Source organism: Terrapene carolina, unplaced genomic scaffold (assembly GCF_002925995.2).
Source record: "Terrapene carolina triunguis isolate 2854851 unplaced genomic scaffold, T_m_triunguis-2.0 Scaffold97, whole genome shotgun sequence".
In the NCBI taxonomy this organism is placed as follows: Eukaryota; Metazoa; Chordata; order Testudines; family Emydidae; genus Terrapene; species Terrapene triunguis.
This window is the reverse complement of record NW_020664448.1, coordinates 233,972-260,668: the sequence shown is the minus strand read 5'-3', so window position 1 is coordinate 260,668 and position 26,697 is coordinate 233,972. Positions and strand designations below refer to the sequence as shown.

The 26,697-nt window shown below is 51.4% G+C and overlaps 1 protein-coding gene across 3 annotated transcripts in view; it reads left to right on the top strand.

Annotated features, from left to right (window-relative positions):
* The window catches only part of P4HA3 (prolyl 4-hydroxylase subunit alpha 3), a 32,213-nt gene extending 16,311 nt beyond the window's left edge, over nucleotides 1-15,902 (top strand). Inside the window, exons 8-12 of one of the 3 annotated variants that reach the window (XM_026651637.2) lie at nucleotides 4,118-4,277; nucleotides 7,542-7,604; nucleotides 8,773-8,841; nucleotides 12,099-12,244; nucleotides 15,117-15,902. In XM_026651637.2, coding sequence (XP_026507422.1) covers nucleotides 4,118-4,277; nucleotides 7,542-7,604; nucleotides 8,773-8,841; nucleotides 12,099-12,236 — 430 coding nt within the window. In that variant the 3' untranslated portion in view covers nucleotides 12,237-12,244; nucleotides 15,117-15,902. The other 2 variants (XM_026651636.2, XM_026651638.2) reach the window with 2 other exon arrangements.
* Nucleotides 15,903-26,697: the final 10,795 nt, after the last annotated feature.

The window sequence follows — 26,697 nt, the reverse complement described above, 5'->3', positions numbered from 1 at the left end:
TGTTGCTAACATACCTGAAGAAACCCTTCTTGTTACTCTTAACATCTCTTGCTAGCTGCAACTCCAAGTGCAATTTGGCCTTCCTGATTTCACTGCTGCATGCCTGAGCGATATTTTTACACTCCTCCCTGGTCATTTGTCCAATCTTCCACTTCTTGTAAGCTTCTTTTTTGTGTTTAAGATCAGCAAGGATTTCATTGTTTAGCCAAGCTGGTCGCCTGCCATATTTACTATTCTTTCTACACGTCGGGATGGTTTGTTCCTGCAACCGCAATAAGGATTCTTTAAAATACAGCCAGCTCTCCTGAACTCCTTTCCCCCCTCATGTTATTCTCCCAGGGGATCGTGCCCATCTGTTCCCTGAGGGAGTCAAAGTCTGCTTTTCTGAAGTCCAGGGTCCGTATTCTGCTGCTCTCCTTTCTTCCTTGTGTAACAATGAAAGGGACTGAGGCCTCTGCAGTCACCTCTCACTAGGAGCTGGGAACTTCTGTGTCCCAGGGTGTGTCCACACCGGAGCTGGAGGGGCAATTCCCAGCTGGAGGAGACGGCTCTGGCTAGCGCCGATCGAGCTAGCGCGCTAAAAATAGAGTAGGAGCCTGTCTGAGACCCTGGGTCCGTATTCCGGGCGGTTCTAGGCCATCCCACTGCGGCAGCGCCGCTTCTATTTTTAGCACACTAGCTCAATCAGAGCTAGCGCAGGTATATTCACTCCGGCTGGAAATTGCACCTCCAGTTCCAATGTCGACGGTCCCGTGACGACGCAAAGCGAGGTGATCAAACAGCTGTGAGATGGGAGTGATATTGACTAATTTCGGATGGGAGGGACATTAGACCATTCTCACCTTAGGCTGGGTTTAAACCAGTATCCTCGGAGTGCGGGGCCTCAGATCCCATCCCTGGTCTCTGATCTCCCCTGCAGTGACAGGCGGGAAGAGAATGTATGGCTGGAACTCAGACGATCCCTTGCTGGGGAAGCTTCGCTGAGACAGAAAGGACAGTTCTCCTGGCTCCCTGCAGAGGAGGAAAGAGTTAAATCCAGAATCCAGGCCCGGAGTAGTGTGGCTTTGCAGTGATCCCAGTAAATATTTCCAGGCTCAGCCTCCCAGCGTCATCCCCAGACGCCCCGTTTAATGGAATTCCATTCCCAGGCTCAGAGCCAGCAGGAGAGAGAGTGAATGTTTAACCCCCGCAGCTCCAGGGGGCTGCTAACGAAGGCAGAAGGGGCATTGGCAGAGGTCACCCCATTGCCAGTGAGAAGGTGTTTGTCATGACAGGACCCAGAAAAGGGAGGGGGGATTAAACCATGGGGAGAAGGAAATGGTAACTAGCTACATTAATTTAAAAGACAATGACCTAGATCCCCTAACCAGATGAAAGCAACAGAGGGTCCTGTGGCACCTTTAAGACTAACAGAAGTATTGGAGCATAAGCTTTCATGGGTGAATGCCCACTTCATCAGACGCAAGTGGGCATTCACCCACGAAAGCTTATGCTCCAATACTTCTGTTAGTCTTAAAGGTGCCACAGGACCCTCTGTTGCTTTTTACAGATTCAGACTAACACGGCTACCCCTCTGATACTTGTAACCAGATGAGCTCGCCTCCAATGCACACAGCGTCTTATAGAGAAACCCAGATTACACACTGCACTTCCCCACCAAGCATCTGAAAGCCCTTCGTTTTCAGTCATTAATTCTAGCCACCGCCTCTGCAACGAGGTACCTGTTAGTATAATTACTGCTGTCGTACAGATGGGGTAAACTGAGGCACAGAGACTTGGACAAGGCGGCACAATAAGTCAGTGGCAGAGGGAACACTGAATCCAGTCATACTGATGCCTAAGCCCCTGTTCAAACCATCAGACCCCACTAGTCACAATCGAGGTACAATATAAAAAGCAAGACCGGATTTGTCTCCAGGTTTAACGTTTTGGATGTGAACCTGGTTTCTCTACAAACCTCGTAATGACACTGAATATCCCTCCGGCTGAAAAACAACGGAACAAATGAGGCGCTTCAGACGTACGTCTGGGCGGGATTCAGTTATTTGTTAGCCAGCCGATGATTTATTCCTTATGGGGGCTCTGCGGGCTACATTCTGCCCTGATGATTTGCCCGCGCTGTGTCATGCAGACAGCAGTTCATGGCCGTTGGCAAGAGGCAGCCGTTGAATGAGATGATTTTCTTTCCGGCCCTCTCAGGATTGTTGGGCCAGTCCCCTGCCTTTCTGCACATTCCCTGAAACCCCAAAGTGGCCGCAGCAGCTACTTCAGGCAGGATCCTCGGGGTTTATGTAGCTCAGCCCGAGGTTGGGCCGCGCACAGAATTAGCGAAACGGGTGCCAGCCCCAATGTGGGCACTCGTCTGCCAGCCGGTGCCATTCTGGGTTCTCATTGACAACGTTGGCACCGAGCCCTTGGGACCGGCAGGGCGGGGGGTGGGGAGCAGGATGGCTTTTGCACCTTTGCAATATTCCCTCTTTGGCCTGGCAGGGTCGCTGTAGCTCACGGGTGTCTGAGCCTCTCCCTCCTTGAGTCAGCTGACCTGGGCCAGCTGCAGCCGTGCCCTGGGTCTTTATCACAGTATAGATCTACCCTAACCACTCTGGGCCTCAGTTGTCCTTTCATAAAATGGGGATACAATACCTCTTCCTTGTTCCCACCTTCTGTAAGCGCTTTGGGGCAGGGACTATGGCCCAGATCCTCTAAGGTATTTGGGCACCTAACTCCCATTAAAATCAAAGGGAATTAGGTGCCTAAGTGGCTTTGAAGCTCTGGATCTGTCTGACTGTGTGCACATGTACCGCACCTAGCGCAATGAGGCACTGACTGTGCTTGAGGCCTCTAGGTACAAATGTCATATAATAATAAGAAAATAGGTGCCATTCATGGAATTTAGCATTGGGTTTAGATTTCGTACCCCCCACCCCCACCCCGTAGTGTTTGGATCCAGGGTGCTGGTTCTGGTCTGTTTCTAGCTAAAGTGGAGAACAGAATCTGGCAGGTGATTAGATGCTGGAATGCTCTGAAAGGCTGGACGACAGCAGCGCCAATGTCAGCAAACAGATCCGGTAGAAGAATACGGTTTCCACGCATTGATCCAAAACACGCTGCCTCCAGGACTATGACAAAGTCAAAGGCCTTCAACATAAATACTCCAGGCACAGCAAGAAACTTCCAGGGCTGCGCCCAGTGAAACCAGCGCCAGGAAAGTAAAGATCCCTTCGCTGGACACATTTTACCTGCCAACCTTCAGCCAGCAGCTGCCCCCCTGCCATGCACCCGTCTCTGTTTGGAGCGGCCTCTGCTCTGAGTGAGGCATTCAGCCATGGCAGCACGTTAGAGGCAGGAGAAAAGCTGATTTTGTTTCAGGAACAGGAGACCTGGGGATGGGTGGGGGGATTTCCTGGCTGTGCCACCAGGGCCGGCTCTAACTTTTTTGCCGCCCCACGCAAAAAAGAAGAGTGCCGCCCCCCCCCCCCCCCCCCGCCCACCCCCCCCCCCCCCCCGCGCGCCACCCCCTGCCCCCCCAGCGCCGCGCCACGCCAGCCCCCACCCAATAAATAAATAAATAAAAACCTGAGCGCCACCCCGGCCCAAGGTGCCGCCCCAAGCACGTGCTTGGTCAGCTGGTGCCTGGAGCCGGCCCTGTGTGCCACAGACTCACTCTGTGAGCTTGGACAAGTCACCTCTCACTAGCTTTTTAAAGGGGTTTAGGTGCCCAAAGATGTAGATAGGTGCCCAAATACCTTTCCAAATCTGGCCCTTAGAGCCTAATATGAAGCCCATTTGAGTTAATGAAAAGACGCCCATTGGGCTGTAGATCATGGTTGTATTGCACATGCGAATTAGGGGTTTGCCACAAGTGGATTTTCCCTTTTAAAAATTCTGGCTCTTTGCCTCTCTGTGCCTCAGTTTCCCTATCCGTCCAATAAGGCTAATAACCCCGACGGTACTGCACCTTACAAACATGGGGCCAAATTCGTCGCTGGGGATCTCTTCCCTGGTGGAACTCGATTGACTCTGGCTCGTTGGGCATTTAGAACAGATTCCATTTATGGGGATCCCGCTGCCAGCTGTTCTTGGCGACCCCTCTGAGCTTGTCTGCTGTGCATTCTAGCGCCTGGCTGAAGGACACCGTCGACCCCGTAATCGTGTCGCTAGATCAGAGGATCACAGCCCTGACTGGCTTGAACATTCGGCCACCGTATGCAGAGCACCTACAGGTGGTGAATTATGGGATAGGTGGACACTACGAGCCTCATTTTGACCATGCCACTGTAAGTAGCAAAGCCCGTGAGACTGGCTCACAAGAGGTAATTTTCACATAGGGCCTGAGCCAATGATCATTGAAGTCAACGGGAGGCTTTCCATTGGCATCTGTTGGCACTGGATGGGGCTCACCGTGCCACGCAGCAGCTTCTTGTGTTTCAATACCGCTCCAGGGCTGTCGCACTGATCAGTCTCTTTCATGGGATTTGTCAAGGCTGATTCCCCACTCTGGCACTTTGAAGGTGGGGCCCGCAAGGATTCTAAAAATTAATACTGGCAACTCCAGGCTTGTATTAAACTCCCAAGGTTACAGCTTTTCTCTGACTTGGAGGGATAGATGCTGCCACCACTCAAGTGCAGAACCCTTTTGAGAGCCCAGGAAGGCGCACTTGGGAATTTCTTCCTGTGGGGGACCCTCGAGCCCTTTCACCCCCCCCCCTCCGGGGAAGAGCTGAGAAAGGGGAAAAAAAGAAAAGGAAATCAGCTGTTGCCACCGACTAATTAAACCACATGTGCACAAACCTCTTAGGGCACAAAAATTCAGTCTTGTTCTTAAAACAGGTAAATTTTATTAAGAACAAAAAAAAGAAAGAAAATACATCTGGAAACTTAGGCTATTGCTAGATTTCAAAAACCCACTTACAAAAATTAAGCATCAAGAATAACCTTCTTGAGGTCCAGCTTAAAGGTTACAAGCAAAACAAAAGCATTTGGGGTTAGCACAGAGGAGTCCACAAGCCATAAAGAAATAAACAGAGCTAAACCTAATCGTGTCTTCCTAGACATTTCCTGAGCTACTTACATATCTGGGGTTTTAAATGAGTAGTTTCTAGGTATGATCTGATGACTTTTCATACCTGGCCCAAAGCTTTTTACAGCATCGCTGCTCTGTTCCCTCTCTCTGGAAAACAACACAGACAGACAAAGGGGGAGTTTTTTCTCAATTTTAAAAAGTTCTAGCCTTCCCATTGGCTCTTTTGGCCAGGTGCCCACTCACTTCCTTTTACCTATGCATGGTCAGACTTTTTAACCCTTTACAGGTAAAGCAAGTAGAGAACAGCTACGAAGAGGGATTTTATAGCTAACTGGCTGGCTGGGTCCATACAAGGGAGCAACCCCCTCCCCCCCTTTTCATTTATCACAGGATTCTTTTGCACGATCCTTTCCACCTGACTTAAAAAATACGTCCCCTCTGGAATTCCAAGGGCTGTAGTCTCTCTACGACAGAGAAGATGGCCAAAGAGGCACCAGCGCCCAACTCATCTGTAATCAGTGGTGCCTTGGGGCTGGGATTGTCCATGGGGCGCTGTAACATATTCTAATTGCCCTTGCTCCTGTGAATGAATCTGCCAGCCACAGCACAGCTGGCCAGAAGGGCGTTTTGTAACATAATTACAGCTGGGTGACATGTTTTCACTGAAACCCTTGTTTGATGAAAAGAGGCTTTTCAACCAAAATGAAAAAATTCACTGCCAAATGTTTTGGTTGATGTTTTCAGGCTTTTTGTTGAAAAAAATGGGAATGGAAATGTTTTTCAATAAAACAAATCTTTAGTTTGGGGCTAAAAAAAATCAGCATTTTTAAATAGAAACATTTTACTGGAAAATCTCCCGGTTTTGGCCTGGGATACTTCAATGAAAACACAAAACATTTCCATGGGACATTTTGAAATAATGAAAAAAATTCACATTTCCAGTGAAAAATAATTGGCATTTTAAAGCCAGTTCTACACATACAGTAACTCCTCGCTAACATTGTAGTTATGTTCCTGAAAAATGAGACTTTAAGCGAAACCATGTTAAGTGAATCCAATTTCCCCATAAAAATTAATGTAAATGAGGGGGTTAGGTTCCAGGGAAATTTTTTTCACCGGACAAAAGACTATATTTTATATATATATATATATTTATATATATATATATATACACACACACACAGTATAAGTTTTAAACAAACAATTTAATATTGTACACAGCAATGATGATTGTGAAGCTTGGTTGAGGTGATGAAGTCAGAGGGTGGAAGAGGGTGGGATATTTCCCAGGGAATGCCTTACTGCTAAATGATGAACTAGCCATTGGCTGAGCCCTCAAGGGTTAACACATTGTTAATGTAGCCTCACGCTCTACAAGGCACCACGAATGGAGGGAAGGGGAGACAGCATGGCAGACAGAGACAGACACACATACCCTGTGTGAGAGAGAGATGTGCATTGCCCCTTTAAGTACGCTGACCCCACTCTAAGTACATTGCCTTTTTAAGTAGATCCAGCAGTTGAGACAGCAGTTGCTGCTGCCAGCACACTCCCTCTGTCCTGAGCCCTGTCCTGTCCCCACCCTGCTCTATATGGAGAAGGGGTAAGCGGGGGGCAGGAGTAGGGGGGAGGGGGACACCCTGATATTAGCCCTCCTCTCTTCCCCCCAGCAAGCAGGAGGCTCCCGGGAGCTGCTCCAAGGCAGAGGGCGGGAGCAGCACATGGCAGTGGGGGGAGGGACACAGCTGAACTGCCGGCAATTGATAACCTGCTGCACAGCTGCCACACAGGGAACTTAGGGGAGCGGGGAGCTGATAGGGGGGCTGCCGGTCCACCCTGGTTCCAAGCCCCCACCAGCTAGCTGCAACGGGCTGCTCTTCCTGCAAGCAGTGGACAAGTCAGGTGGCTGCCAAACGACGTTATAAGGGAGCATTGTGCAACTTTAAACGAGCATGTTCCCTAATTGATCCGCAACGAAACAACGTTAACCGGGACGACCTTAAGTGAGGAGTTACTGTATTATACAATAAGCTGGGTTCTGCTCTCTCTTGCACCTGTTTACACCTGGGTGACAGCTGATTTCAGTAGAGTGACTCCTGATTAACATGAGTGTAACTTAGATCAGAATCTGCCCTGTGTTCATTGTTTCCATCGTAATAAAGACTTGCAGGCCTTGATGTAAGGCATGGTAAATATAGCAGAATCCAGTGCATATGCTTCGAATAGCAGCCATGTTTAGGAATCTGCTACAAGATTATTTGCTTATCGGCCCTGAGGTGGCAGATGCAAATGTGTGGCATAGGTGACCTTGTCCATTGGTCTTTCCCGTTGTTAATTTCTAATTTCTGATTGCAGGCAACTGGGCACTGTGGATCTTATTAAGGTAGCTCGTGCTTTTGGCCTGAACTGCTTCCTTTGAGCGCAAGGCCATGTCCCATAGCACTGGTAACATTAAGCTGTTATGAATAGCGCAGCAGTGCTGGGGCCGTGAATGAACAACTGTTCTCTTTTGATGCAGTCAAGAAAGAGCCCCCTTTACAGAATGAAGTCGGGTAACAGACTGGCCACAGTCATGATCTATGTGAGTATTCCTTGCCAGCTGGGGCCTGGACAGGCTTTTGTTTCTTAGTGCGTGTGAAGGGTGGTTAAAAGATGTCGAGGCAAACCATTCGCAGGGAGCCTTGATCACGCTAAGCTGCAACCCTGTCAGGCAATGAGATGTGTTGTGGGCTAGTGGTTAGAGCAGGGAGCCTCCTGGTTTCTATTCCCAGGTGCAGGGGTTGGACTAGGAGTGAACGTGCGCTCTACAAGCTCTGTCCGCAATCCCAGACCAGCTGGATGTTTCTGATTAAAAGGATCAGCAGTGAAAGAGTTAAGAATGTTTCAGGATGTCAATAGGGTTCAGGGTTAACACCCAATTGAGATGGATTAAGGCAGTCCACACCTCTCTGAGCTCTGGGTTACAACCCCCCATCAAGTCACAGGCAGGAGGTTTTCTTCCCTATCACTAGGGATAGACATATGGTTTCGAAGCTCAGATTCTACAGAACCTCAGCACAGGGTTGATACAATGAGCCAGTCAGTAGCTAACACCAGCCTAGCTCTGCCTTTGCGGGTGTTAATTATGTGCACCAGGGTATGAGTTAGCTCAGGTAGGACATTCCAGGCGGTGTTAAAAAAATACAGAGAAGTCTGTGAGAGAAGCCAACAAATTGGCTTAAAGGCAGCATTGGCAGCGCAAGGGAGCAAGGTGATAAAAGACAAGAACAGACAAGCAGGGAGGGGCAGAATTGTGCAGGGCCTTGAAGGCCATGTGATCTCAAGCAAATCGAAGTGTCGCTCTGTGTCTCAGTTTCCCCACGTGAAAAGCAGCCTCCTCAGTAAAGCGCCCCCTGTGAAAGAGGCTTTGTAAACACACAGGCTACGTCTTCACTACCCGCCGATCCGGCGGGTAGCAATCGGTTTATCGGGGATCGACTTACCGCGTCTCGTGATGACGCGGTAAAATCGATCCCTGATCGCTCTGCCGTCGACTCCGGAAATCCACCTCGACAAGAGGCGGTAGCGGAGTCGGCGGCAGCGCGGCAGCAGTCGGCTTTCCCCCGTCCTCACCGCCAGGTAAGCCGACCTAAAATACGCAACTTCAGCTACGGTATTCACGTAGCTGAAGTTGCGTATCTTAGGTCGGAACCCCGCTGTAGTGTAGACCTAGCCACAGTGTGACAGTGAGCGCTGCCTTTGTTTTCCAGCTGAGCTCGGTAGATGCCGGAGGATCCACTGCCTTTATCTATGCAAATCTCAGTGTGCCTGTGGTCAAGGTGAGTGGGAGTTTTTTCCAGCATGAGCTCCAACAATATAGTCCCTCCAGTCTCTAGCTCTTTATGCAGAAGATTCGCAATGGGCCAGCGGCTCACTGACACATGGGCCCCGAAAGCTCCTTGACACTGTTGGGTGTGGCCGAGCCAGGAACAGAAGCCAGGTCTCCCGTGCTTTAGCCACAAGACAGCTGTTGCCCCATTGTGCTATGGAGTCTCCTTTCCCAGGGAGTGCTAAGCAGCCGTGGCAGTTTGCAGCCTTTGCAAAGCAATTGTCTCGGTCCCCTCCAGTTTAATGGGCAGGCTGGGAGCAGGCTGAATAACAAGGGTGTGTATACAATAAACTGCTCCTCCATCAACTTTTCTTCCTGAGCAATGAAACTAGCATGTACCTTGGGCACCACAGACACAAACAGGTCATTTCAGTGCAGGGTTGTGTGGGACAGCTGCCATGCTGGGGGACGGAACTGGGGAACGCCAGAGCTAAAAGCATTACCTGCTACAGCTCGCACTACACCTCCCGAGAAGGGACTGCAATAGACTCCGATCCGCTGTGGATGAGCAGTGACAGAACCTGTCAGGTTTCAGAGTAGCAGCCGTGTTAGTCTGTATCCGCAAAAAGAACAGGAGTACTTGTGGCACCTTAGAGACTAACAAATTTATTAGAGCATAAGCTTTCGTGGGCTACAGCCCACTTCTTCGGATGCATATAGAGTGAAACATATATTGAGGAGATATATATACACACATACAGAGAGCATGAACAGGTGGGAGTTGTCTTACCAACTCTGAGAGGCTAATTAAGTAAGAGAAAAAAAACTTTTGAAGTGATAATCAAGATAGCTCAGTACAGACAGTTTGATAAGAAGCAAGTGTGAAAATACTTACAAGGGGAGATAGATGCCATGTTTGTAATGGCTCAGCCATTCCCAGTCCTTATTTAATCCTGAGTTGATTGTGTCTAGTTTGCACATCAATTCCAGCTCAGCAGTCTCTCGTTGGAGTCTGTTTTTGAAGTTTTTCTGTTGTAAGATAGCCACCCGCAGGTCTGTCATAGAATGGTCAGACAGGTTAAAGTGTTCTCCCACTGGTTTTTGAGTATTATGATTCCTGAAGTCAGATTTGTGACCATTAATTCTTTTGCGTAGAGACTGTCCAGTTTGGCCAATGTACATGGCAGAGGGGCATTGCTGGCACACGATGGCATATATCACATTGGTAGATGTGCAGGTGAACGAGCCCCTGATGGTATGGCTGATGTGATTAGGCCCTATGATGATGTCACTTGAATAGATATGTGGACAGAGTTGGCATCGGGCTTTGTTACAAGGATAGGTTCCTGGGTCAGTGTTTTTGTTCAGTGATGTGTGGTTGCTGGTGAGTATTTGCTTTAGGTTGGGGGGTTGTCTGTAAGCGAGGACAGGTCTGTCTCCTAAGATCTGTGAGAGTAAAGGATCATCTTTCAGGATAGGTTGTAGATCTCTGATGATGCGCTGGAGAGGTTTTAGTTGGGGGCTGAAGGTGACAGCTAGTGGTGTTCTGTTATTTTCTTTGTTGGGCCTGTCTTGTAGGAGGTGACTTCTGGGTACTCGTCTGGCTCTGTCAATCTGTTTTTTCACTTCAGCAGGTGGGTATTGTAGTTTTAAGAATGCTTGATAGAGATCTTGTAGGTGCTTGTCTCTATCTGAGGGATTGGAGCAAATGCGGTTATATCTTAGAGCTTGGCTGTAGACAATGGATCGTGTGGTGTGTCCTGGATGGAAGCTGGAGGCATGTAGGTAAGTGTAGCGGTCAGTAGGTTTCCGGTATAGGGTGGTATTTATGTGACCATTGCTTATTAGCACAGTAGTGTCCAGGAAATGGACCGCTTGTGTGGATTGATCTAGGCTGAGGTTGATGGTGGGATGGAAATTATTGAAATCATGGTGGAATTCCTCAAGGGCTTCTTTTCCATGGGTCCAGATGATGAAGATGTCATCAATGTAGCGCAAGTAGAGTAGGGGCGTTAGGGGACGAGAGCTAAGGAAGCGTTGTTCTAAGTCAGCCATAAAAATGTTGGCATACTGTGGGGCCATGTGGGTACCCATAGCAGTGCCGCTGACTTGAAGGTATATATTGTCCCCAAATGTGAAATAGTTGTGGGTGAGGACAAAGTCACAGAGTTCAGCCACCAGGTTAGCTGTGACATTATCGGGGATACTGTTCCTGATAGCTTGTAGTCCATCTTTGTGTGGAATATTGGTGTAGAGGGCTTCTACGTCCATAGTGGCCAGGATGGTGTTTTCTGGAAGATCACCGATGGATTGTAGTTTCCTCAGGAAGTCAGTGGTGTCTCGAAGATAGCTAGGAGTGCTGGTAGTGTAGGGTCTGAGGAGAGAGTCCACGTAACCAGACAAGCCTGATGTTAGGGTGCCAATGCCTGACATGATGGGGCGTCCAGGATTTCCAGGTTTATGGATCTTGGGTAGCAAATAGAATGTCCCTGGTCGGGGTTCTAGGCATGTGTCTGTACAGATTTGTTCCTGTGCTTTGTCAGGGAGTTTTTTTAGCAGATGGTGTAGTTTCTTTAGGTAATCCTCAGTGGGATCAGAGGATAATGGCCTGTAGAATGTGGTGTTAGAGAGCTGTCTAGCAGCCTCTTGGTCATATTCCAATTTATTCATGACGACGACAGCACCTCCTTTGTCAGCCTTTTTGCTAATGATGTCAGGGTTGTTTCTGAGGCTGTAGATGGCGTTGTGTTCAGCATGGCTGAGGTTATGGGGCAAGTGATGTTGCTTTTCCACAATTTCAGCCTTTGCACGTTGACGGAAGCAATCTATGTAGAAATCCAGTCTGTTGTTTCGACCGTCCGGAGGAGTCCACACAGAATCCTTTTTTTTTGTAGTGCTGGTACGGAGGATTCTCTGGGTTAGTATGCTGTTCAGAGGTATGTTGGAAATATTCTTTGAGTCGGAGACGTCGAAAGTAGGATTCTAGGTCACCGCTGAACTGTATCATGTTCGTGGGTCTGGAGGGACAAAAGGAGAGGCCCCGAGATAGGACAGACTCTTCTGCTGGGCTAAGAGTATAGCTGGAAAGATTAACAATATTGCTGGGTGGGTTAAGGGAACTACTGTTGTGGCTCCTTGTGGCATGTAGCAGTTTAGATAGTTTAGTGTCCTTTTTCCTTTGTAGAACCTGTCACGCGCTCCCCAGTGGGAGCCGCGTGCTGCTGAGGGAGCCCCCTCCATCCATCACACGTCTTGTCTCGTTTCCAGAATGCAGCTCTGTTTTGGTGGAACCTTCACAGGAACGGAGCCGGGAATGGGGACACCCTCCACGCCGGCTGCCCAGTCCTTGCGGGAGACAAGTGGGGTAAGAGACGCCAGAGATCATCACAATGCACAGCCCGCTAGCCTCCCGGGTCAGGTGCTCTGTTATTTGAAACCCTGGTGCAGTGAAACACTGGCAAAGGATGGCCTGGCAGAGGGCATCAAGCTGTCACCCTGTCTGCCCAGAGTGGGCATGCTAGTACGGGCAGGAAGTAGGGATGAGATGGTGCCGCAATGCCAAAATAGCCACAAGGCAGAGGGACCAGGCAGCAGATGAGAGACACCTTCAAATCACTAATAATCCTCTGCAACAGGAGTTCCAGGCACTTTGCAAAAAATGATGTCCAGGTGCGGGATACTTAAACATCACTTCACCCCTTCTGAAATGCGGCCATCTCTGGGGTGAAGCCTGGCAGCTGTTTAACTGTTCACAGCAGTGCTGCATGACAGTTTAGGACAGGAAGCGGAGCATACTGTATCTGACTGACACTATGGGGAGAATTTAGGGAACCACAGTGTAAGGTCCAGAAGTAGAATTTGGCCAGCACGCCCTGACACTTGTGAAAAGTTACTCGAGACCTTTAACAGCCAGAAGTGGTCAGGACCTTAGTTTTACATTTCCTCCAATAACCAAACCTCCAGGAAGACAATGTGCCTCTAGCACCAGAGCACCACCTACTGGATTGCCACATCTCTGCTCTAGCTCTTTAGGGAGGTCCCCCATACATAATTTAGCCAACATGACCCTGCCTAGCTTTTGAGAGGTGGGAGGCCCACAACACACGGAGCTCACATTAAAATAAACCCAGCAAAGGTAATGTTCATGGATTTTAAAGCCCTTTACAAAGGAGGGCCTCATCCCCATTTTACTGGTGGGGAAACTGAGGCACGGGGCAGTGACATGAATTGTACAGGGACCCACGTAGTATCAATGCACCGCCAAGACTAGCACACAGTTCCTCTCACTCCCACGTGTGGCCTTTGGCCCACGCTGCAGGCGTGCGTCTAGAATGCTGCCTGGCTGAGTTTACCGTGTCCGCCAGTCACGGCCAGCGCTCAGCTGACTGTCAGTGTTGAGCTGTGATTGGATGCTCCCACTGGGCAGTATTTGCTCTCGTTGAATGGACCGAGGCCGTCTGAAGCAGAGCATCACCAGGTGCTCAGGCCAGTGGGGAATCGGCCCTGCCGATGGGTGGTGTCTAACATGCAAATTTATATCTCGTGCAAAAGTGGGATGGTTTCAGTTCCAAACAATCCCAGAAATGACCTATATGCCAGTTGGCAGCAATGTCTAGTGGTTAGAACAGAGGGGCCAGGGAGTCAGGACTCCTGGGGGTCTAGTCCCCGCTGTGTCTGTGACCTTGGACGAGTCCCTTCACCTCCCCACTGTACCTCAGTTTCCCCAGCTGCAGAGCTAATACTGCCCTGGGACAGAGGGGATGGCTGAGGGTTCATGCCTGATTCATTCAGTGCTTGGCAATGGCCCAATGGCCCGTGCTAGGAAAGCATCAGGGGTTACTGCTTCTCATCCTGCTAGCCTGTGGCTCCGCCCAGCCCTGGGACAGTTCCTGTTGCCATCGTAATGAGTATCCTTCAAAGCGGGAGGGAGGCGTTCAAATAAAGCTAGTCTGGGTGGGTAAATAAAAGCCGAACTAGCTCCCTCCCTGTGAAGATGGCGGCCTGGGCTAGCCCAGAGGATGGGGCCCACATCTTCCCAGCACCCCTGGCGCCCTAGCCTGGAGCTTGCTCTGGCTTCAGTTCGGCCTGCTGTGGACCGTCCCTCCGTCTTGAGCAGTTTCTGACGGGGAGGATGTGCCGGGGCTGCCTGCGCTAGCAGGGATGGGCGTCGGTGACCCAGCAGGTTCCTTCCTATCCCACGGGCCTTGCTTTCCGGTTAGGGCGCCGTCCTGCATTGTCGCAGGGAGGGAGCCAGAGCTCCAGCTCCGCTTTGTACGGCCACTGAGCGCGTCGCCCGCCGGGTTCCCCAGCACCCGCCGCTGCAGCAGCTTGGCACTGCCCGGGGAGTGAGCACTGCGCTGCCAGCTCCCTCCCAGACCGATCTGTCTCGGTGTCTCTCCGCAACGAGCGGCCCGGGTCGGCGGACTGGGGCTCGCACAGCTTGGGCTACCGCCCTAAGAATAGCCCCTCAGGCTGGAGCTCGGGCTCCAAAGGCCACCCGCCTCCCCAGGCTTCGGAGCCCGAGCCACAATGGCTACGTGGCCGTTTGTAGCCCGAGCCCGTGAGCCCCAGTCTGTTGCCCCAGACTCTGGGACTCGCTGCTGCTCACAGTGCAGACGTGTGCTCATCCAGCAACGCACCCCCTCCCTTTGCCCTTCGAGAACGCCTCCCGCTGGAGGCTCTCCATGGGCTCCCCAAGCATTAGTGGCTTTGCACTCAATCGTCCCATCTCCGACAGTGGCCAGAGACAGCTGCTTCAGGAGAAGAGGTAAGAAAGGCCTAGGAGGTGGGTGACGGCAGAATAACCGGCTCATCGGGGAGTTCTCCGTCTGGCCTCTTCAGTCAGTGGGTGGCTGCCCCAGGACGGGCCGTATCCCTTCCTAGCATCTCTGTTACTCTCGCCATTTTAGAACTGGGGAAACTGAGGCAGGGAGCCCTTCACGCCAGAATTTTCAGCCCTTATGGAGTCACCCAAATAAATGGCCAGATTTTCAAAAACAGCTCAGCCCGCTAGGGGGCAGAGCTTTTGAATATCTGGCCTTGAGCAATTTGGGATGCTTGACTTGAGTCAGTGTCTGAGCCGGGACTAGAACGAACCCCTGGCTCTTAGTCCTGACCGCTCCCTGCTCCCTGTCTGCTGCAGGGCGTGATCCCCCAGCAGCAGGCAGATGGGCTGAACGGCTTAGCTTCTCCTTCACCTCCACCCTCTGAGACTCTCTCCTGTTTAACCCATTCGGATGCCCAGCGCCGCCCCCTCTCAGTGTGTGTTGCCCCCGTCTCTTACAGTGGCAAACAAATGGATCCACGAACACGGGCAGGAGTTCCGGAGGCAGTGTGGCCCCGACCCGGATGACTAAGGGCCGGAGCAGAGCCTGAGCACCCCACCCGATCCGAAGGCGTGGGAGGAGGTGGGGGATGGAAACCCACCGCCATCAGAGCCGGAAGCAGGGACCACCTAAAAGCCAGCTGGTTGGCTGCAAGGGAATATGGCCTGCTGCCAAGGCACGTCTCAGCAAGGCTTCCTCTGCTGCGTATTGAGTCTAAGGATCTAGGAGGGGCCGGGAGGGGGGAATGGAACAAAAGTCACTGTGGGAGGGGAGCAGGGAACTTGTAAGGAGAGAAAGAGGCAGCTGGATGCGCTGGGGCTGGCTCAGCTGGGGAACAAGAACAGCATAAAGGGCGTGATGCCGTTCCTAGGAAGTTTCCATGGCCAAGGGGGAGGAACTAGGCTGAGGGCCAAAGTCTGATTTCAGTCACACTGACCGTGTTGAGTCTGGAGTTATTCACTGACTTCAACACTAGGTTGGCACCAGTGTCCTTTAGAGCAGAGTTTGGTCTATCAGGGGAAAATAAAGCAAAGGGAGACTGAATAGCTGGGGCCATCCCCTAATGGGGGTGACTCTGACCTGAACAATATGCTGGAGGAATCAGTGTTGCATTGGGTGAGGGTAAGGCAGCGGTACTCAATTAGATCTACCCGCGGGCTGACTGGAGAATGTTATGACCCGAGCCGGGCCGTTTGCGCAGAAGGCTGACATTTAAAACAAATAATAATTTCAGCTGCCAATAAAGACCTTGACTGCAACACAAGTATTAGTGTTTCTGTCTTTTAACCAAGTCTACAACTCAACATTATTCCCTGTGTCTGTGGCAATCTCCAATGGGAGAGGAGGCATCGCTGACTCTGGCAGGCTTTGTGCGGAGTGGTTTGTAGGAGGTCAGGGCAAGGCGCATGCACTGGTCAAGATGCTCATCTGTCTGGCAATTGCGGGGTTGGTTTGTTATAAAGTTCATGGTAGAAAACCCAGCTTCGCAGAGGTACATTGATCCGAACACCGTTAAAAGATAGATGGCTGGATTCTGGCTATTCTGAAACTGGGCAGCATATTGAGTCCAGAAATCACCAAGTCCCACTTTTCTGAGTTTTGCCTTCAAGACAGCTGAGCTCCGGAGCTTTACAATTTCTAATTGAAAGGCACCTTCATCAACTGAATCAAGAATGTTCTTTGCTTCAGAAGGGCAAGGTCCATCGGCAGAGACACTGAGAATCCACCATTTACGCTAGTTTAAACCTGCAAGTGACCCCTGCCCCATGCTGCAGAGGAAGGCGAAAAACTTATGGAGCCATGTGATGGGTAAGGGGTTGGCTGGATCCCCACCCTTTAAAGGGGACAGACCATTCTGTTACTGTGTATCACTTCCAACAAGCTCATGTACCATCAGTGACACATGTACCACAGTTTGGGAACCAACAGTTTAGCTCTTCAACACACAGAGTGTCTCTTGCTATAGAGTCATAGCTGTGTAGGACTGGAAGGGACCTCAATAGGTCATCTAGTCCAGTCCCCTGCACTCAAGGCAGGACTACATAATAACTAGACCATTCCTGGCAGGGGTTTCTCTAACCTGTTCTTAAAAACTTCCAATGGCTGAGATTCCACAACCTCCCTCAGCAATTTATTCCAGTGCTTAACCACCCTGACAGTTAGGAAGCTTTTTCTAATGTCCATCCTAAACCGCCCTTGCTGCAATTTAAGCCCATGGCTTCTTGTCCTATCCTCAGAGGTTAAGGAGAACAATTTTCTCCCTCCTCCTTGTAACAATCTTCATGTCCTTGAAAACTGTGATCATGTCCCCCTCAATCTTCTCTTCTCCAGACTAAACAGATCCAATTTTTCCTATCTTCCCTCATGGGTCTTGTTTTCTAGACCTTTAATCGTTTTTGTTTCTCTTTTCTGGACTTTCTTCATTTTGTCCACATCTTCCCTGAAATGTGGCGCCCAGAACTGGGCCCGATACTCCAGCTGAAGCCATCTCAGCACAGTGGAGATGTGCATATAGAGCACCTAATACAAAGGGGGCTTCATCCCCTCTAGGTTTTACCGTAATACACGGGTGTAAAATTTCCAAACAAAAACTAAACAGCCTCAGCACCGGTCTGTAGCTCTGCCTAGCTCAGGGGTAGGCAACCTATGGCCCGTGTGCCGAAGGCGGCACGCGAGCTGATTTTCAGCGGCACTCACACTGCCCGGGTCCTGGCCACCGGTCCGGGGGGCTCAGCATTTTAATTTAATTTTAAATGAAGCTTCTTAAACATTTTAAAAACCTTAATTACTTTAAATACACCAATACATCTCTACCCCGATATAACGCGACCCGATATAACACGAATTCGGATATAACGCGGTAAAGCAGTGCTCCCGGGGGGCGGGGCTGCGCACTCCGGCGGATCAAAGCAAGTTCAATATAACGCGGTTTCACCTATAACGCGGAAAGATTTTTTGGCTCCCGAGGACAGCGTTATATCGGGGTAGAGGTGTAGTTTAGTTATACATTATAGACTTATAGAAAGAAACCTTCTAAAAACGTTAACATGTATGACTGGCACGGGAAACCTTAAATTAGAGTGAATAAATGAAGATTCGGCACACCGCTTCTGAAAGGTTGCCGACCCCTGGCCTAGACAAACAGCCTCGCTAAAGGAGACTGACCCTCTGACAACATAGCCAGCTAAGGAGGAATGTCGGTGTCTTACTGTATTGCCCACCTGAGGCTGCTGTCTGTTCAGCCGTAGGTATAAACCGATAGAAGAGCAAATCATTGCTAATAACACTGCTGTGGCAGGGAGCTGAATGATGCTGATTTGCTGTGTCTGCTGGCAGACCCTCAATTTATAGCAACCAGACAGCTGCCTGTAAGCCTGCTGTGGGCTGGCTCCCTGTACCAAGACTGTGCTCCATTCCCTTGTTGCAATGATTGGTCTGAAATGTAAATCTGGCAAGAAGCACAGCCCAGGAGGAGAGGAAGGTGCTAATGTCGCCTGTGTTGGCTCGATCCCAGCATTCAAAGGTTCCAATGCACCAGCAGGTCCCAGGTAAGCCGCCTGCCTTAAAGGGGAAGTGTTCCCGGCGATAGAGCTTGTAGGAAACTAGTTTTCTCCAGAAGTTCGACATCTCGGTGTTGTTTGCGTTTGGAAGCCTCCGAAGCCTCCATTAGTCGTTTGTTTTTATTACACATTTCGTAATCAAAGCTTACACAGAAAACAGTACTGACGTTTTTCATTTAAAAACTGCTGGTTTTGAGAAGTGAAACGTTTTGATTTTTTTCAGTAAAACTTAAAAGATGACGAAAGTCACAAATATTTTAACAAAAACCAAAACACGGCGGCCATTTTTCGCAAAGAACGATTTTTGCAAGCCACCTCCCGCCAAGTCTCCAGCCCTTCATTTGTAAAAATGTCAAGAAAGTCTAATCATCGAGTCCTGGGGCACTTTGAAATGGGATGTCAAACCCTTGTGATATGTGCAGCTTTAATTTATTTCCGGTATTATGCTGTTGCTTTCTTACAAGCTTCACAATTGCATCCCTTTGCCTCACCATTGTGTTTCTTCCTCGCTTGTCAGACATAGCTTCATTGATTGTAAGGCCTGAAAGCACCATTGTGCTCATCTAGTCTGACCTCCTGCCTAGCCCAGGCCAGAAAAACCTTACCCAGCAATTCCTGCATCCAGCCCTTATCTTATGGTTGAGCTAGGACCTATTTTTAAAAAAACGCACCCAATGACTTTTCCATTCGCATGAGTCTCCTTTTATTCCCGCCTCTCCTCTTTGCCTAGGATCCGCTGTCTCCACTCCTATCACTTCACAGGCAGCTGGCACAGCAGCCTTTAAAACCCGATGCCCAGTGGGACACTGACTGTAATATCGAGCCCCTGTTTTCCCTTTGGCTTTTGCCTGTTGAACAGTTATTTGCTCGGTGGTGAAATTCTGCCCCCTGCTGGTGCACAGTACATGTTAAATTCTGTGCTGCAAAGAGCTGCGGTGTGATATGTGGCAGTGAGCAGCTACCCAGCTAACAATGTGGAGTTGGGCGTAATTAGCTGTCTCTCTAGGACAAATACTCAAAGGCTCTGTATAAATGTCTTTCTCTCTTAGCCAATTTTTCTGGTTTTATCCGGTATGTCTCTGCTGCAGCTGGGAGGTGTGATTCCCAGCACAGTTAGACAGGCACACGCTTGCTCTGCTTGATATAGTTTGCGAAAAATAGCCGTGGGGACATTTGTCCCGGGCGGTGGCTCAGGCTAGCCACCCAAATCCAAGCCCACCTGAGTCCAGGCGGACCCCAGGCAGCACCATCCACACTGCTATTTTTCATGTGCTAGCTTAGCAGAGCTCCCAGCTGCAGTATGGACAGATCCTGAGAGACTTCCTTTAAACATACTGGCATGGGTATAACAATAATAAACCCCACAGCCGGTTACTATACTGCATACCCCAGCCAGATGGAAGTGGCAGCAGGGTTAGAACTCACATCCTACTGCTCCCAAAGCACAGACCCCAGTGAGCTGAGCTAGAGGAGAATCGCCATTAGCATTGCAGGGTCTACGACACATAGGAGAGCAGTTCACATTCCATCCAGCAGAGGACAGCGGACTCACACTGACTAGTCAATCAGCGTAGTATACTGTGTAATGCTCTATAGTCAATTCCCCCCCCCCCCCCCCGTGAGACAGAGAAGGATTACAGTCCCCTTGGATAGCTGGGCACATTGATGCCTAGAGCTAGAGGTGACATCACTTAGCCAAGGCCACCCAGCCAATCGCTCTCAATGCTGGGATTTGGACTCAGGCGTTCCTGCTTTCCCACCCCATGCACAGGCTCCCAGACCACTCACTAGCTGAAGGAGTTTCCTGTGCAGCCATCCTTTCCCCAGCCCCAGTCTGCTCCACTCAGATGCACTATTACGGGTCGCTAGCGAGCTTTGGGCTGGAGAATCATAGGCTTCCACAATGGAACAGCTCTGCTAGGCCAGCGGCTCCCACCCGTCTCCTGTGCAGGCTCCACGTGGGCTCCTGGTACCAGGCCCTGGCCCAGAATTAGCAGAGTGGCTTAGGGGCTAGAGGGCTGGGTTGGGCTGCATTCTGTTCCTGGCTCTGCAGGGTGACCTTGGGCAAGTCACGCCATCGCTCCGTGCCTCAGTTTCCCCATCTGTAAAATGGGGATAATGACACTGACTTGCTTTGAGATCTAGGGATGAAAAGTGCTACGGAAAAGCTTGGTTTTCTGTTCTATTTTCTCTCTCCTGTCCGTCCTTTTCTGCTTCTCTCCTTCTCATCCTCTGTCTCTGCTAATTGCTGCTCTCGGGTCTGTTTTGCTTTGCTGTTCCATGGCTCCCCGGCCCTGGTCCCCACCAGCAGAAAGCCGTGTGCTGGGGGGGGGTTAGTGTCAATGGGAGCCTCCATGAGGCTGATCGCATTTAGTTCAGTGCTGTATGAGCAGAGAGACGCTTGGGATTGTGGGGCTTCCACCCGAGCCTGCAGCTGCTTCTATGGTGGCCTTCTTAGGAACTGTGGGAGGCAACAGGCAGGTAGATTTCCAGGAGCCCCTCATGCTATCCTGGAGCCCTGGGAGCACATTGCAGGGAGGGGAACAGAGCTGGGGTCATGCAACTTTCTGTGCTCCCACTGTTTTCCTCTGCCCTGTGTCTCTGCCCTAGAGTAATCAGGGGCCCTTCTAGGTGGACCCATCCACTGGGGTGGGCAACACCCTATCAGGCCACTCAGTCAATCCAGGCCCCAAGACCCTGGGGGTCTGTTCCTTATGTCCTCCAGTCTTCTGCGTGCTCTCATTAATTACTCGTTTGACGGAGCTCCCGTCCCTTGCCCTTGGGAGGCTCTCGCACAGGCTCTTACTTTTCACTTCCCCTGCTCTGCAGCCTGGGATGGGCACTCAGATACCCCGGGGCTGGGCTCAGTATAGGAACCTGAACAGAATCCTTCTCTTCATTCAGCTTCATCCCATTCCTCCTACCTCCACCCCTGGCCACTCTAAATAATTCCTCTCTGTGCTCAGTCTGCCGACACTCGCTAACATCAGCCCCCCTCCAAAGCCACAATAGGCCACCCCTGGTCCTCCAGTTCCAGAGCTGCTCTTCCTAGCTCTCAGGTCTGACATCTTTCTGGCACTCAGCCCTGGCAGCCAGACTGACACCGAAGAGGAAAAGAAAGGAGCATTTTCCGTGGAACTGTGGGTCACACGTCCACCTCCCAGGTAGTGTGAAATCAACTGAGTTAATATTTGAGGAATGGCCATTGTGGTTAACCAGCGCAGAGATGGATTTCCCTCCTCCACCCCCTGTCCCAGCATAATAACACGCCTGGGTTTTTTTCTGGCAGCAATCACAGGAGAGGGTATTGGTTGTTCTGGAAGCCTTGACTGCACCGATGGCTAAGCCTGCACTGCAAAAGCTGCTTCGTGAGTAGCCTTTGAAAGAACTGACCAGCTGGCACCATAGCAGCTGCTGAGCTGGTAGACTAGTGGCTCAGTGGGATTGTTCTGCGCTGTATCCGAAAAGATTTTCGGAGAGCCTCAAGTCCTGTCCAGTGCATAAGTAGGACCTTCAAGAACTACACCAGACAGTCCAGCACCAGCTTTTACCATTATTGAGCTCAGGGTCTATTCTAGCTAGCTTTCCACAGCATACTCACCACCATAGTAATTGTAACAACCAACCTGGAACCTGGAGGGAGGAGCACAGCACCAGAAAGTCAGTCTGTGTGCACATGGCTGGAATGCGAGCAGTGAAATTGACATTCTTGTCAGTTTCACAGCTGCTGTTATTTCACATTTTGTCTCTGGCTCCAACTATCAACCCCATGTCTACATGGATGCTGTGTTGCCCTAGTTACATTGACCTAAGCGCTATGTCTCTCGCGGAGGTGGAGTTATTAGGTCAGTGTAATGGGCGACTTACGTTGGCGGGAGCAACATTGTAGTTTAAACGCTAACAGAGGTAGGGCGACGTAAGCTGCCTTATGTCGACCTAACTCTCTAGTGTGGACCAGGCCTTAGTCAAGAGCCAGTTAGAAACATGGATTCCTCGCACGTTGTGGAGTCTCTGTCATTGGAGGTTTTTAAGAACAGGAATGGACTAGTTACTAGTCCTGTCTTGAGTGGAGGGGACTGCACTAGATGATCTATAGAAGTCCCTTCCAGTCCTCTACTTCTGTGATTCTGTTATTACCCAGCACATGGTACCAGGAGCGGCGCCAGGGTTTTTGCCGCCCTAGACAGCAGCGCTCCTCCTCTGAGCATTCGGCGGCGGGGGGTCCTTCCACGCCGTGTCTTCGGGGCACTTCAGTGGCGGGTCCCGGAGTGAGTGAAGGACCCCCCGCCACCGAATTTCTGCTGAGGGCGGCAAAATGCCGCCCCCCAAATCCTGCCGCCCTAGGCAACCGCCTAGGGTCGCCTAGTGGAAGTGCCGGCCCTGCATGGTACATGAGAGAGTAATCGAATGTTTTCGGTGTCAGGGTTCAGAAAGAGAAAAGAAAGAGGCAGGCAGTACTTTACTCAAGCTCCACCCACAATCCCCAAATCTGCCCCCTCAGCCCCAGAATAGCTGTGCGTGTCTGCTAAACGGATCAGCACTGAAATAGTTAAGGATGCATTTCAATACCAATCAGTAGGATCCAGGGTTAACATCTCCTTGAGATGAATGGGGGCAGTTTGCATAGGCTGTTTGCAGACTCAGCAAGAGAGCATGGCCTTGGACTGCATTCAGGTTTCCTTCACAGTCAGAAGGGCTAGATGCTTACCGGCCCTTTCTAATGAACGTTCTAATGAATCTGCAGAGGCTGATGGGACAATCTGTGAAGTGCTGGGGAGCTGGCTTGATATGGCCACAGGCTACGCCAAAACTTACCCTTAGTGGCGAAGAGTGAGACACAGAGCTGTAAAATAACTACCTAAATTGGGCTGCTGCATAATACGCTCCAGAGACATAGGGCTTTATGAAGCCCAGATAGCCTCAGGCATCCACTGAGAGACAGATGAGTGTTAATTATCATCCCTAACTTACAGCGCGGCCGCTCAAGCAGAAAGAGCTTACAGGGGAATCCTAAATCCTGTGCTCAGACTATTGGCCCAGGGCCTGGCCTTCATCAAAGCAGCTAGATACCACTGTGTGTGGCTGCCGTATCCCCAGCGCTGGTAGTGGACTGTCTGGTGTAGGAACTCATGCCCTGTACAGCACGTGCAACTTTATTACAACGCAGCCTCAGGCCCTTGGATCACAAGCGTTCTTCCCTGGGACTCTGTGTCCCAATGTCTCCTCTCTGTGCCAACGCACTGCCTGGCTGCTGGCAGCATCACCCTGGGCAGCAATCTGTGGCTGTAAGGCCAGGCGGAGCGCAAGGCTGTGCAATCAGACCTGTGTATGGAGTATGCACCAGTGCTTTAGGGCCACAGGGTAAACACTGGTGTCCTTGCCTGGGGGATGGGGCTGATACTAATCAGGGCCTGCAGGTGTTACCGTAATATACATAATAATGCTCCATAAGAACCTCCTAATAGTAGACAATGGAGCGGGACATTTCCCACCAGACTGGAAGGGACCTGCTGGATCAAGCCCAAGCCCTGCTGTCCAGCCAGCCTCGTCATTTGTCCTCACTGAGCAACGGGCAGTTCTTAGCAAGTTGTCTGAAAAAGGGCCCGAGGGAGATCGGGGCCCCACTGTGCTGGGTGCTGTACACACACAGAGTAAGAGGCAGTTCCCACCCCAAAGAGTTTACAATCCAAATAGACAAGACAGCCAAAGGGCCGGGGAAGAAACAGAGGGGGGAGGGATAGCTCAGTGGTTTGAGCATTGGCCTGCTAAACCCAGGGTTGTGAGTTCAATCCTTGAGGGGGCCACTTAGGGATCTGGGGCAAAATCAGTACTTGGTCCTGCTAGTGAAGGCAGGGGGCTGGACTCGATGACCTTTCAAGGTCCCTTCCAGTTCTAGGAGATGGGATATCTCCATTAATTTAAAAAAAATTAAAAAAAAAATTTAAAAAAAAAATTTAATTTAAGAGGCATGGAGAGGTGAAGTGACTTGCCCAAGGTCACCCAGCAGAGCAGTGGCAGAGCCAGAAAGACCATAGCTCTGGGCTCTAACCTAGCGCCGTGTGCTGGAGCAGGAGATATATGTTCGTTCTGGGGGTGGGGGTGGCTTAGCCCCTCACTCCCGCCCTGACAAGCAGCCTTTATCAGACAGCCTGCATAGAATAGCTTCTCACAAAGTGGCTCATAAGGGGAAAGTGAATGTCACGGCCACTGGGCAGCCAGGCTGGCCCTGAGTCTGGCTGTGTGTGTGTGTGTGAGAGAGAGAGAGAGAGAGAGAGAGAGATCAGGAAACAGAGACGCTGCATGGAGCAGACAGGCACGCGCTCCTCCTGCATTCCAGCAGTGCGGGCTCTCTCTTGGCTCTGAGCCTGCCCAGAGAGGAATTCAACGCTGCCTGTGTGAGAGTTGAGCTCCCACGGGGTACCAGATACAAGATCCCTTTCTCTGGCCGGTGCTGCAGCACCTGCGACTGTGCGGCTGGAAGGTAAAGGAGCCTTCAGCAGGGAGGCAGGCCACGAGGCTGGTTCCCCAGCAGCACCTGGTGACTAGGCAAGGAGACTGGCTGTAATGCGGCAGATTCCTAAGGGCCCCGTCCTGCATTGCTTGCACCTCCAGAAGGCCTATCAACCCCCACTGGGGCTGGGCTGCCCTCTCCTACCACGGGGGAGCCAGGCATGCCGCAGCACAGGGCTCCAAGCCGGATCAACAGGCATATTGATCACTCGGGGTGAGCGGTACTGGCTGCCGGCTGATGAGAGGGGCTGGGAGCACCTCACTAGCCCGTTTTTCCAGACTCAGTGGGCCTGTTTTTGCAGAGGTGACAGGCAACTACCACTGCACTGGACTGAAATGGGAGCTGTGGGTGGTCGGCAACTGGTCCCAGTTCAGATAAAATGAGCCATCACCTGAAGTGGTGAGTCCGGGGTCAACCGAACAAAGCAGATGGGAACAAGCGCAATGCATCTAGAGGGCACTGAAGCAAGGGAGTTGGAAAAGCTGTTGGGTTTATCATCATGCACAGAGAGGCCAGCTAATCCTGCTCACCGCTTGATCACTACAGTCAGAGCCCGGCAGCACAGCGTAAAGCTCATGCCGGCCCTTGGCCGAGGTTTGGGATGGGTCAGCGGATACGATTCTGGAGGCCCGAGTCTCTGTTCCACTAGAGTCAGACAATCTGTGCTCCTCAGCATTCCCAGCCAGGCTGCTACAAGCGCACAGTACCACAGATACCATGACAGGGCCTGCTCTGGCCCGCTCCATAGATATCAAGGCCAGAAGGCACCATTCTGATCACCGGATCTGGCCTCCTGCCTGAGCCGGGCCAGAGATCTCTCTGCAGCCCCAGAGGAACGGCCACGCGGGGTCTGGTTCATCTAGTCCAGATAAGCTGTCGCCACCAGCAGCCAGTGCCAGACGATTCCCCTGGTAGAGGCAGCGATTGGCTAACCTGTCCCTGCCCCCAATAGCTGGAAGCCAGCAGGTGCTAAAAGGCTCCCCTAACATTTATATTATGAGAGTGGGGGACTGAGAAGAGGTGGGTTTTGCTCCCGGCTCTGCCACCGACTCACTGCGGGACATTGGGCAAGTCACTTAGGCTACGATTTTCAGACGCCAGCGCTCACGCTGAGGCTCCTCATTGCACATTTAGACACCTAAACAAGGGGCCTGATTTTCAAAGGTGCGGAGCAGCCAGACTCCCTCTCAGTCTGTCTGCTGCCTCTTTCCCCTCACCGCCCTGTTCCTCTCCAGCCTTCCCTTCCCTCCCCTCCTAGTCTCACTCCCCCGTTCTGCTAACTCCTCCCCTTCTGCCACCTACCCTCCCTTGCCCAGCTCCTCGGAGGGCCTGGCCTTAATTCTCCACTTGCCCAGAGGCTTCCTGAGCTTTTCCTACTCCTCCATCAAGGTCTCACAGGGTAACTTCTCCTTGCAGGACTGGCCTAGAAACCAGGAGGGGGTCGGCCGGTTCTTTAGGGGGTCTGTTTATTTCCCTTGTCAGGCAGCACGACTCCGCTACCAGTGAGCTGGGCCCAGTAGACCGAGATCACGGTGCCTGCACCTTGGAGGTGGGCTGGTCCCCCCCTGCTGCAGTCTGACCACAGAGGTGAGCCAGGAGCGGAGCAGAGCAGCCCCTCCCCCTCCAAGCACGTGGGTATTTGTTCTGCTTTCAGGTCCCCCCCAGTCTTCTCTTTCATTTTGTTGGTCTCCTTTAGCTAGGGTTACCATATTTGGAGCCTCCTAAAGGAGGACACTCCACGGGGCCCCGGCCCCGTCCCCAGCCCCGCCCACGCCCACGCCCCAACTCCGCCCCTTCCCCCAAAGTCCCCGCCCCAACTCCGCCCCCTCCCCTGCTTCCCGCGAACATTTGATTCGCGGGAAGCAGGAAGCAGGTAAGCTGGGAGGGTGGGGGGAGGAGGCGGCTCCGGCCCCCGGCCCAGCGCGCCCCCGGCCCGGCGCACCCCCCGGCCCCCGGCGGCCCGGCGCACC